At 42.5% G+C, this 12,755-nt stretch overlaps 1 protein-coding gene and 1 long non-coding RNA gene across 2 annotated transcripts; both read right to left on the bottom strand.

The window, feature by feature from the left end:
• Positions 1-333: 333 nt before the first annotated feature.
• On the bottom strand, positions 334-3,789 carry LOC126994207 (serine-rich adhesin for platelets-like). The gene is made up of 2 exons (XM_050853494.1): positions 2,213-3,789; positions 334-1,383 (listed from the first exon to the last, which is right to left on the bottom strand). The coding sequence occupies exon 1, from the start codon at positions 3,674-3,676 to the stop codon at positions 2,258-2,260; it is 1,419 nt and encodes a 472-aa protein (XP_050709451.1). The 5' UTR covers positions 3,677-3,789; the 3' UTR covers positions 334-1,383; positions 2,213-2,257.
• Positions 3,790-3,842: 53 nt separating this feature from the next.
• LOC126994208 (uncharacterized) lies at positions 3,843-5,317 on the bottom strand. Its single transcript, XR_007748886.1, has 3 exons — positions 5,081-5,317; positions 4,257-4,390; positions 3,843-3,919 (listed from the first exon to the last, which is right to left on the bottom strand). It is a non-coding gene; the product is annotated as an uncharacterized LOC126994208 (long non-coding RNA).
• Positions 5,318-12,755: the final 7,438 nt, after the last annotated feature.

Genomic DNA, 12,755 nt, shown 5'->3' with positions numbered 1-12,755 from the left:
ATGATGGTAGTACAAGGAATACATACATGAATATCTTGAAGTGAATGTATATCTTTCTATACAAAGCACAGGATTTTAGGAATGCAAATACACACATCCTACAATGACATTTACATCTTTAAACAATATAGGGTATGCATTGCTGATTAACAAGAAAATAATCAACACAGAAAATTAACATAAAGCACTACAGCATTGCAGTATGTATTGCAATGAGACATAATATAATACTATGTAAATTTAATATCCATCAGGAGAAAGAAAAGCCACAATACAATATAATACTTTGTAAATTTAATATCCATCAGGAGAAAGAAAAGCCACAATACAATATAATACTATGTAAATTTAATATCCATCAGGAGAAAGAAAAGCCACAATACAATACTGTACATCATCATTTTCACAATTTGCTGTTATTCATGGCAGGCCTGCAGTCAAGTCACAGCAATAGTGGGTGAAAGGAGGCAGGAAGGAGGCAGTAAAGTTACCATGACTTCGACTCCAGCTGAGTTCTTGGTAGCATTATAAAGCCAATTTCATTATCAACAACCATTTTGTGGCAGTTATTCCAAAATAAAGGAGTCAGATTTCAGATTTTAGTTTTACCTCCTCAGCCCTAACTCAAGGACTGTTCTACACAGTATGCCTTGATATTACAGGTGTGACTCTTAATTACTAATACAAATTTCTGTTCATGCTTTGAGAATACACATCTTGTTGCTACATTTTTTTGCACACCGTACCTGGAATAAAAATGTGGGTATCAACAGTTTTCCTGAGTCTAACCAAACTGTTGGACAGATCATAGAACAGTTTTCACAGTAAGGACAGGTTTCAAATAGTGTAGTTCTACAAGAATTTATAGGCCAAAACCCTAAAAATGTCTGAAGTTACCTGATTTTATGGTATCCCCTGACCCAGCATCACTATTTGCCCACTACCCTACATGATTTAGTTTCCACTTTACTTCATTTTTGGGGCATTACACAATTGTGTTGCAATCATGTGTATTTCTGTTAAACTCACATCTCTGAATTTCTTCATAACAGTCTGTGATGACACTGCACAATCTTGTATTTTTAAAAGCTACTTTGCCCCGTTGTCCATACATGTTGTACTTACACATCAACTTCTTCGACATAATGCTGCACAATACCTTTGATATCATATCCTTCACTGAAATTCCACCTATGTGGACAAATTTTTCTGTAATTTCTTTGCAAAAAGAGGGTGTTCACAATTCATTTTCAAATGCCTCTGCATCCTCCATAGAGTCCAGCTGTTGAATTGATATATCATTGTCACTTGGTGTAGAGCCAGTAAGAGTATGCAAAGAGGTCCTCATATCCAGCAACAAATGAATGACTCGCCTCTGGAATTCTGGAAAAAATAGTGAGGAAAAGAAGTTTTAACATACACTTGGCATTTTAGAACAGGCAATATTTCAATCCTCCTCAGATATTGTTATCCAAATGTGGTGAATCTGAGTGAGTGAACCATATCAATTATGGTGTGGAAACTATTTAGAGCTACACTCTTACTTATTGAATCTTCCTACTTACACATACCCTCACAAATCAACAATCCACTCTCCACCAAATATTTATATGAAGTAGTACCTATATTATACAGATTAATGCTAATAATTTATTAACTTAATATCATAACTCCTTTACAAATCACAACACAAATCCAATAATAATCTATTGATAATGATTTTTGCAGTAATTACATGGAAGCTGAACAATAATATTTAGACTTTCAGTATTGTAATACTTTCCAAAGCCCTGGCATGTTACATTGTTGCTACATCTCCATTAATTTTTATATTTTTGGACAGATTAAAAAAAAGTATTTACAGTATACATTGTGAAAATCATAGCATTGTAAATTACAATCAGGCATGATGCTGTAAGTACATGGTATAGGACACTTGTGTAATATTTGGAACCTGCAGGTAGATGATGAGTGGTGCCACTAAGTGAAAGACAGCAGGCCTTTGGTACACTCACTGTAATGTCAGGTTACCGAAAATTGTTATCACAATGAATGCAACCAGAAAGGATGTAAAACTGTTAGGACAACATAACTCAGTACATTTACAATATATTCATACAAGAAGAATTGGAACACCTAATGAAAAGCACTACACTGTTCATTGTTTAAAACACTTGAGCACTACTCAGTGCACAAAAACTTTTCAACTTACTTGCCCAATCCATAGGAAATCCACTCTGACGGTTTTCTCCTTGGTTCAAGGGTTGAACATCATCAAGGTCTTCACTAGACAGATTCTGAATCCAATCGCTCCCTTGTCGGTCACTGCTGTCATGTCTGCTGCGTTGGTCACTGTTGTCATGTCTGTTGTGTCGGTCACGACTGTCATGTCTGTTGTGTCGGTCACGACTGTCATGTCTGTTGTGTCGGTCACGACTGTCATGTCTGCTGCGTTGGTCACTGTTGTCATGTCTGCTGCGTTGGTCACTGTTGTCATGTCTGCTGCGTTGGTCACTGTTGTCATGTCTGTTGTGTCGGTCACGACTGTCATGTCTGCTGCGTTGGTCACTGTTGTCATGTCTGTTGTGTCGGTCACGACTGTCATGTCTGTTGTGTCGGTCACGACTGTCATGCCTGCTGCGTTGGTCACTGTTGTCATGTCTGTTGTGTCGGTCACGACTGTCATGCCTGCTGCGTCGGTCACTGCTGTCATGTCTGTTGTGTCGGTCACGACTGTCATGTCTGTTGTGTCGGTCACGACTGTCATGCCTGCTGCGTTGGTCACTGCTGTCATGTCTGTTGTGTCGGTCACGACTGTCATGCCTGCTGCGTCGGTCACTGTTGTCATGTCTGCTGCGTCGGTCACGACTGTCATGTCTGTTGTGTCGGTCACGACTGTCATGCCTGCTGCGTTGGTCACTGTTGTCATGTCTGTTGTGTCGGTCACGACTGTCATGTCTGTTGTGTCGGTCACGACTGTCATGCCTGCTGCGTTGGTCACTGTTGTCATGTCTGTTGTGTCGGTCACGACTGTCATGTCTGTTGTGTCGGTCACGACTGTCATGTCTGCTGCGTTGGTCACTGTTGTCATGTCTGTTGTGTCGGTCACGACTGTCATGTCTGCTGCGTCGGTCACTGCTGTCATGTCGGTCACGACTGTCATGTCTGTTGTGTCGGTCATGACTGTCATGCCTGCTGCGTCGGTCACTGCTGTCATGTCGGTCACGACTGTCATGTCTGTTGTGTCGGTCATGACTGTCATGCCTGCTGCGTCGGTCACTGCTGTCATGTCTGTTGTGTCGGTCACGACCGTCATGTCTGTTGTGTCGGTCACGACTGTCATGTCTGCTGCGTCGGTCACTGCTGTCATGTCGGTCACGACTGTCATGTCTGTTGTGTCGGTCATGACTGTCATGCCTGCTGCGTCGGTCACTGCTGTCATGTCGGTCACTGTTGTCATGTCTGTTGTGTCGGTCATGACTGTCATGCCTGCTGCGTCGGTCACTGCTGTCATGTCTGTTGTGTCGGTCATGACCGTCATGTCTGTTGTGTCGGTCACTGCTGTCAAGTCTGCTGCATCGGCCACGACTGTCATGTCTTTTGTGTTGGTCACTGCTGTCACGTCTGCTGTGTTGGTCACTGCTGTCATGTCTGCTGTGTCGGTCACTGCTGTCATGTCTGCTGTGTAATCGCTGCTGTCATGTCTGTTGTGTCAATCGCTGCTGTCATGTCTGTTGTGTCAATCGCTGCTGTCATGTCTGTTGTGTCAATCGCTGCTGTCATGTCTCGTCTGTCGGTCAGCTGTCATGTCTCGTCTGTCAGTGCAGGTCCAAACTGTTGTCCTGCCGTGTAGGGTATCAGGCTGACTGCCTTCATCTTGCTGTTGGTAACTACTCTTCTTTTGCCGGTTACTTCACATCTGTGAAATATATGTAATAGGAAATATTAGTAATTATCCTGGTCGGACATTAAACTGCATCCGGTGATGGGGCCACAGTTCAGGAGATTTGTGGTTTTGGAGAGAGTGGAGTCACTCCTTTTACGGGGGAAACAGCCTCAATATATAGATAGATAGATTCACAGCTACATTTTGTCATACTATATTCATCTCAGATTGAGATCACATCATAGATGACCTCATCCTATATAAGAAATACAGTAATATGACCCTTTACTGCACATGGACTGCATTCGTTTCTCTACATCAGGTCATGATCACATAAAGCAATTAGTTGTAGAATACAGCTACATCTTACCTGTTAGAATTATGTCTTTTCAGATTTTTTTCTTGCTGCACTTGGCAAGCCTTTGTGTTGATGGTTGTATGTGACAACCTTTTGTGGTGGGGGGGGAGCAACTGTTACTTGTAAAGATGGCCCTGAGGCAAAGTCTGTGAAAAAATAATAGCTGTTAACAAAACAAAATTTACTATGGTAGTATCTAATAATTCAAATATGCTTATCTACTACAAACCTATAATAAAGCAAAATTTGGCAGGAAGAGCAAAGCAATGTGTGCTGAGATGGTTTGGTCATGTTGAAAGAATGGAGGATGACAGGTTGGTGAAGAAGATAGTACGTTCAAACGGGAGGGGTAGGAATCTGAGAGGGCGGCCGCGAAAAGGATGGATTGATAGTGTGAAGGAGGCAGTTAAGGGAAGGGGAATGACACTAGAGCATAGCAGTAGAGTGATTGTGTGTGACAGGAGCACAGGAGGCAGCTCAAGGGCACACAAAAAAGAAAACAATAATAAAAAAAAGCCCGCTACTCGCTGCTCCTAAAATAGAAACACAAGAGGTGACCAAAATCAAGGTCAAATTCGGGAGGAGAGATGTCCTGATGCCCTCCTCTTGAAAGAGTTCAAGTCGTAGGCAGGAGGAAATACAGATGAAGGAAGATTGTTCCAGAGTTTACCAGCGTGAGGGATGAAAGAGTGAAGATGCTGGTTAACTCTTGCATAAGGTTTGGACAGTATAGGGATGAGCATGAGTAGAAGATATTGTATGTATGTAGGTACATATTTTTGTCTAGAAAAACCTTATACATGCTTGCAAATGTCAGTAACTGAATACAGACTTACGTGAACAATCCAAATCCTGACTACTAATAAAGTCCTTTGGCAGAGCTTTCTTCATACGTTTCTTCCTACCGCGCAAGGTCAAACCATCTTCCCCATCCAGGTCACTGCTGCTTCTGTCACTGTCTACTGCTGATGTCAGCTGGTACTGCTCACATTCCTCGTAACTGTCTGAAACCCATTTAAATGCTTGTCTATTTCAGGTTTTCACTGCAAACATGACTCAATAACTTTTTAAACTTCCAAACCCTTAAAAGTGTTACTCCTCAGGTGTATTAACCCTATTGCGAAAAATGACAGATCATATAATTTACTAGATATTGTCAAAATTAAATGGAGAATGTCGGCAGATAAAATTTAGAAGGCGATAAAGGTGAAAAAATAAAAGCGAAGAAATTTAAAAAAAGCAGAGAATCCTGAGAACGAAGACAAAAAGGGGTGGAGCTCAAAAAAATATTTGGGAGGAGAGAGTAATTGTGTCGAAATAAATAAAGAGGAAGAAAAATAAAACAAGTAGACAGTGAGAGAGAGAGAGAGAAAAGAGGAGGAGGAGGAGGGAGAGGAGGAGGAGGTAGCATGGAAGCAAGGAAAGATAGGCTACAGGAAGTCCATTGGCTCATTACGAGATTGCCCGCTCTGGTAATCTGATCTGCTCGACAGTCACTCAAAGCGCTTCGGTACGAGTATTATCAGTTTACTCCTGACGCAAAGAAGTAAAGGTTTATGTGATTTTTAAAGGAGTTGATGGTTCCTGCACGTACTAGATCTATAGGAAGGTTGTTCCAGTAGCGTATGACTCGGTTTGAGAAAAAAAATCCTGCCAATGTATGTACTGCCTCGATTCACTTGAATAGTAGACCAATATTTCTAGTTTTTGAGCTGGTTTGTAGCTAAAAAAAATACTTAGAGAGAGTGGTCGATGTTGCTGAACCTCCTCAGATACTTGAAGACTTTAATTATATCCCATCGTAAGCTTCTCTTGTTCAGCCTAAAGAGGTTGAGTCACCTGAGTCGTTCTTCATAAGGCAGGTCTTCAAGTGTGGAATCATTCTCGTAGCGCGTCACCGAACTCTCGCTAGTAATTTATTGGCATCCTTGTAATTTGGAGATAACTGTACTGCATACTCAAGGTGAGGTCTTACCATTGAGTTACACAAATAAGAGGAGGAGGCGGAGGAGGCAGAGATGTTGAATTGGTGGAGGAGTAAAAGGGTATGATGGAGTGTAAATAAGTAAAGAGACGGAGAGGAATGATGAATGGAATAATATATAGTGAATAATATGAATGACATGAACCTTTACGTATGTCCCCCCCCACACACACACGTCTGTATATGTATTAATGTATATATGCTTTTTCTTCCTCGGTCACTCGTCCGTAAATACGTTTTGCAATTTAAATGAAACGCCAAAATAAGTCAAGAGGATTACAATGAGTTTTTACAAGGGTTTCTTTGATTTGAGTGGAGAGAGAGAGAGAGAGAGAGAGAGAGAGAGAGAGAGAGAGAGAGAGAGAGAGAGAGAGAGAGAGAGAGAGAGAGAGAGTCCATGGCAATTTCCTTTCCTGCTCTTTCTTGCCCTCGTGTATAGTTTGATTGCCTCATCTCTCCTCTTAACACACACACACACACACACACACACACACACACACACACAAGCATCAGCTCTTTCACGGATGAATGGGAGACACAATGAGACCCAATGTTGGTTGTTGCTCCTCCTCCTCCTCCTCCTCCGACCACTGCACGTTTGATCTCAGACTCTTTCCTCCCTCCTTACATTTCTGAGCCCTTCCCTTTCCCTTCCTTTCCCCTCCTCTTTTTTCGCGTAGTGGTGTATGTCTTTCTTGGGTTTTGCCTGCAGGTTCCCTTCGATGGCCTGGTCACTGTTGGGCTAATATTAGTATACTGGAATAAGAGATGGGGATAGTGGTAGGAGTAGGCAGTAGGGTAGGCGGTGGCCGAAGTGATAGCGTACTGGACCCACATTCGCCGCGTGATGGACGACGCGGGTTCGAATCCTCACGCTACCACTCGGATTTTTCAGTCACCGCCGAGTGGCTGAAAACTACCCACATGCTGTCCTGAAGACCACCCATAAACCCGGACTCTAGAGGAAGCCGTCCAAGCGAATCAAGAACGAGTTCCGGGGGCTCAGCATGAGCCAATGCAAGATGGCGCCTCTATAAACACTCGCCTGCGCCAGAACGGGCTGGGCCGACCATCAGGCCCCACCTGGAAGAAGCCTTGGGCCGACCATCAGGCCCCACCGGGAAGAAGCCTTGGGCCGACCATCAGGCCCCACCGGGAAGATGCCTACCGGCGCAATAGGCAACAACGTAAAAAAAAAAAAAAAAAAAAAAAGTAGTAGTAGTAGTAGTAGTGGCACCAGGTTTAGTAGAAGTAGTAGTAGACAGTTTTCATTACCATACTTCTAGGAAAAATCAGGTGAAAAATATATATAAGTGTTATTAATTCAAGGAGCTTTATTAATAGAAATACTAATAACATTTGTAACACATATATTTTTTACCTGATTGCAAGAGTATTTATTTTTTTCCTAGTCACACATTCATCATTAAATTTTATCTCTAATTCTAGCTTTCTATACAACTACTTAGAACATGACGTATGTCCGTGTGTGTGTGTGTGTGTGTGTGTGTGTGTGTGATGACTGACTGCCTCTGATCGATGGCTCACCCTCGGGGCCTTGTGTTCATTTTCTCTCCACCACGCCGCAGCTTCTTTGCCTCCATGTCTCTCCCTCTCTCGTCCTCTCACTGCCTCTCTCTCCCTCTCTCGTCCTCTCACTGCATCTCTCTCTCTCTCTCTCTCTCTCTCTCTCTCTCTCTCTCTCTCTCTCTCTCTCTCTCTCTCTCTCTCTCTCTCTCTCTCTCTCTCTCATTTCTCTCCCTTCCCTACCCATCTCTCATTCTCTCTTATTTCCTTCGTCCAGTCTTTACTGATACGAAGAGAGAGAGAGAGAGAGAGAGATGTTGCAAGGATGTGTCTGGTTGCATGACGATACGCAAAGTATAAATAGAGTCTGAGGGAAGAGGGACGGAAGGAAGAGGAAAAGGGAAGGATGCAATAAGCGTGTGTCTGGTGGTGTGATGAATTAGAGGTGACTCATTTTGCGAAGAGGAGGAGGAAGAGGAAGAGAAGAAATGTGGAAGAGAGGGAAGGTGATATAAACAGATGGGAAGAGAGTGAAGGTTTGATAACTGGTGATAAAGTGGGAAGGAGAAATAAACGGTGGTGATGGCGATGTTGAGGACGAAGAAAAAGAGAGTGAAAGAGAGAGAAAGAGGAGAAAAAAAGAATGATAAAAGGGTGAGGTAAATCTGAGAAGGATGGAAGGAAGCTGATAAAGGAAGAAGATAGAAAAAAAATAATAGGAGGGATGGGAATAAGAAACACAAGTACATACTGCTTATAAGATGAAAAAAAGAAAATAAGAAAAAGATGGCGGTGATGCTGAGGAGAGAAGGAGAAAGGGAGAAGCAAAGGGAGAGGAAGTAGATTAAATAAGAACGATAAAAGTGAGGTAAAGACGAAGAGGAAGATGGAAGAAACTGATAAAGAAAAGACAAAAAAAAAAAACGAAGGTATTAGTAGAAAGAAAAACAGCTGATTCACAAAAATACATGTTGTTTAGAAGATGAAAAGAAGATAAAAATGAACGATAAAAGATTGAGGTAAACACGAAGAGGAAGACGGAAGGAAGCTGATAAAGAAAAAGACAAAAAAAAATACGAGGTATTAGTAAAAATAAAAACAGCTGATTCACAAAAATACATATTGTTGAAAAGATGAAAAGAAGCAAATGAAGTAAAAAAAACATAGCACTGAGAAGTAAGGAAGATTAAAGAAGAACAGAGGGAAATCGGATCCATAATAAAGGGAGAAGAATAAAATCACATTGAAACCTATACGGATAACAGATTGCGGCGGGAATAAGGAAATCTACTCTGGCATAAATCTTTCCCAATCCACTTTCATTTTTCTTGTGGGCGAGGCGGGAAGGCGGAATAGTAATAATAGGTTATGAAAGGCAGAGTGGCGCTGGAAGATGGATCGAGGAAAGCTGCCAGAAAATACCCATAAAAAAGGTATTGAATAGGGTGTCGAGGAGAGTGGACGTGGGATGGGTGGAAAGAGAGGCGTTGAGGTGTGAGACGCTGTGGTTTAATCCTCTCGTCGTATAGATAAAGGAAAAAAGGAAAGGAAGGAGGTAGTGGTACATTTCAGACGAAGAAAGGAACGGAAAAGAAAGAAGCGAGGAAGAGAGAAGGAGAAGAGAGTGGGAAAGAAGAGGATAAGATACAGAGAATTAAGACGGGATAACGAAAGGAAAAGAAAGGAGCAAGACAGAAGAGAAGATGGGGAGAAGGAAAGGAAAGAAAGAAGGAGAAATAGAAATAGTGAAAGGAAGAAAATCAGAATCACATATTTATGACGACGAAATGAGAAGTAAGGAGCGAGGTCATCTTGCTCCTCTCCTATTTCTTCAACGGCCTTTCTACCTTTTCCCTGTTTCAACTGCGTTCTATCCTCTCTAATCCTTCTCCTTTCACCTTCCATTCTTTATTCAATAGGTTGTGTGTGTTTACTCTTCCACACACTCTCCCCTCATTCCTGACCTTTTCACTTTCTCCTTTCACCTTCCTTCCTAGACAGTCCAGGTAAATCACTCTCTCTCAGTCGCTACCTCTTTCCTATCCGTCCCTGCCTTTTCACGATCTCCTTTCACTTTCCTTTCGCGAGACTGTCCAGGTGATTCAAGAGTCTGCCTCCGTCTACTCTCTGGTGTGTTAAAGTGTGGCCAGGTGGCGCTGCAGATACTGGCCAACTCTCAAGCCTTCCATTATGGTCAAGAAACACTCCCAGGAAACTTTCTGGTTCTCATTTATTGCCAGAAAACACAAACACACACAAAAGATATAAACTGAATTTTCCTCCCGAACACACACACACACACACACACACACACACACACACACACACACACACACACACACACACGAGGGACTTCAAGGGTAAGCTAAGAATGGTTACCTTCAGCAATTTTTCATTTATTCGTGTCGTGTGAGTGTCAGGTTGTACACCAGGAGAGAGAGAGAGAGAGAGAGAGAGAGAGAGAGAGAGAGAGAGAGAGAGAGCATAAGAACAAAGAACGTAGAAGTCTGCAAGAGGCCTGTAGGCCTGTACAAGGCAGCTCCTTTGAACCTAAGCTCCCGTGAATCTAACCCCACCTAATATCGCTGTCCATGAATTTACATAATCTATTTTTTTAATGCGACAATTGTATTGGCACTCACCACATGACTGCTCAGCCTGTTCCACTCATCTACCACTCTTAATAAACCCATTTTTGCATATGTCCCTGTTGAATCTGAATTTATTCAGTTTAAACCCATTACTATGTGTCCTACCCGGTTCTCTTACCAACAGAACCTTATGAATATCCCCCTTATTAAAGCCCTTCATCCATTTATAAACCTCAATCATGTCTCCTCGCACCCTTCGCCTTTCTAGTGAGTGCAAGTTTAACTGTTTGAGTCTTTCCACGTATGGCAAGCTCCTTAACCTTGAATCATCTTAGTCATCCTCCTCTGCACCGACTCTAACATTTTGATATCCATTCTAGTATAGTAAGGTGACCAGAACTGAACCGCATAGTCAAGATGAGGTCTAACTTATGCTAAATATAGTTTGAGGAAGACTTCGGCGCTTCTGTTGCTTACGGTCCTTGAAATAAAACCCAGTACCCTATTTGCTCGATTTCTAGCTTGAATGCATTGTGCTCTTGGACGGAGATCAGAGCTCACTAAGACCCCTAAATCCCTCTCGCACCCATACCCAGTAGTAGTAGTAGTAGTAGTAGTAGTGACGTAACCGGAGAGGGACAGGACCAAGATATAGAAATGGGAAATATGCAGAAGAGGGGAGGTGTAGCTGGGGGAACTTTATTTGCCACACGCAACAATTTGTGTTTACCGCAGGCTCGCAAGTCCATGAAAACTTAGCGGGGAGACATAGATAGATAGATAGATAGATATACTAGAATAACTAGATAGAAAGAGGGAAGAGGAGACAGGAGTGAAAGAGGGTGGGAGAGGGAGGAAAGGAAACACAGGGGAAGACACACAATAACATAAGAGCATAAGAGGAGGAGGTGGAATAAACTCAATGATTCTCTATGATTCGCCATCAGGTGGTTGAATTCTGTGGCAGAGTCCCACGTCGTAGGCGTAACTATTGTTTTCCCGGAGCTGGAGTTGACGACATCACAGCTGCCGTGGACGAGGTCTCCGCTGAGGCTTCTAATGACTCACTTTTGTTCTCCATACAGGTACGAACGATGTCACCACGACCCGGTCTCCTGAATTTTCCTTCACGCCCGATTTTCTCCTCTCTCCTCCATTTTCCTTGTTTTTCACTCCTTTGCTCCCTCTTTATTTACCATTACCTTAATTATCTCATTTTTTACTTGTCTAGCATCGTTCTCTTTCCTTTCCTCCTCTTCGTGCTCCTCCTCCTCCTCCTTTATTTAGTATTACTCTTATTTATATTATTATTTTCTTATTTCTTTCTTATTTTAAATCGTTCTCTTCCACCCCCACCCACCCTCGTCCTCCTCCTTCTCCTCCTATCTCAAAAAGAGTTGCTTCAGTCAGTTGAAAAGAGCTTACACCGGGTTTCCATAGGGACGCAAAGTGTAAGTGTTTATACTACAATGTACACCATAGTAAGATAGATAGATAAGAAAAGACAAGAAAATATGGAACACTTTCTTAGGGATCCCATCGCAAGCAGCTGGGTGTTGAGGGGACATTTTGGTGGTGGTGGCTGTCGGTTTGGTGGAGAGTGGCAGCCTGTTCCCTCACACTGGTTACAGCTTCTCCTGCTACTGTCCCTCCCCCGCTGTCTTGTGTTCCTTGCTTAATTCTTCCCGTACGGCGCGGGCCACCTTCTTCATTATTCTTTTCAGTTGTTTCTTCGCCACTTTTCCATTCCTTCTTGTGTTGGCGTCCTTGTCCATCACGGGTATGATCGAGACTGTCTGTTCACGGACTATTCTCTCTTGTATGGTGATGATAAACTTCAATTCAGTTTTGTCCGTTTCTTCATCTCCAGTAACTTGATTTTCCTGATTTTCTGTAGCATCTTCGTAAGAAACAACCTTCCGTTGATTGACAACTTTTTCTTCTGTTACGGAAGGAGTAATCTTTTCAATAACTGTCTCATTTCTCACAGCGGGAACCTTTTCCTCTGTTGCAACAGGGACTTCATTCTCTTTAGAAACAGTGACAATCTCTTCTGTAACCGAAGGGGCAGCCTGTTCAGTAACCTTCTTTTTTATCACAACAGGAACTTTTCCTTCTGTCGCCGTAAGAGCAGCCTGTTCAATAGCCCTTTCTTGTGGGGCAACCCTTTCAATAACCCTTTCTTGTGGAACATTCTGTTCAATAACCCTTTCTTGTGGGGCATTCTGTTCAATAACCCTTTCTTGTGGGGCATTCTGTTCAATAACCCTTTCTTGTGGGGCATTCTGTTCAATAACCCTTTCTTGTGGGGCATTCTGTTCAATAACCCTTTCTTTTGGTGCATTCTGTTCAATAACCCTTTCTTGTGGGGCATTCTGTTCAATAACCCTTTCTTGTGGGGCATTCTGT

The sequence above is a fragment of the Eriocheir sinensis genome, unplaced genomic scaffold (assembly GCF_024679095.1).
Source record: "Eriocheir sinensis breed Jianghai 21 unplaced genomic scaffold, ASM2467909v1 Scaffold746, whole genome shotgun sequence".
Lineage (NCBI taxonomy): Eukaryota > Metazoa > Arthropoda > Malacostraca > Decapoda > Varunidae > Eriocheir > Eriocheir sinensis.
Note: the sequence above shows the minus strand (reverse complement) of the source record. Positions and strands in the feature narration are given on the sequence as shown.

Coding starts and splice junctions, on each gene's coding strand:
- LOC126994207 (XM_050853494.1), bottom strand. CDS start 3,676: ATGACAGCAGTGACCGACACAGCAGACATGACAGCAGTGACCAACACA.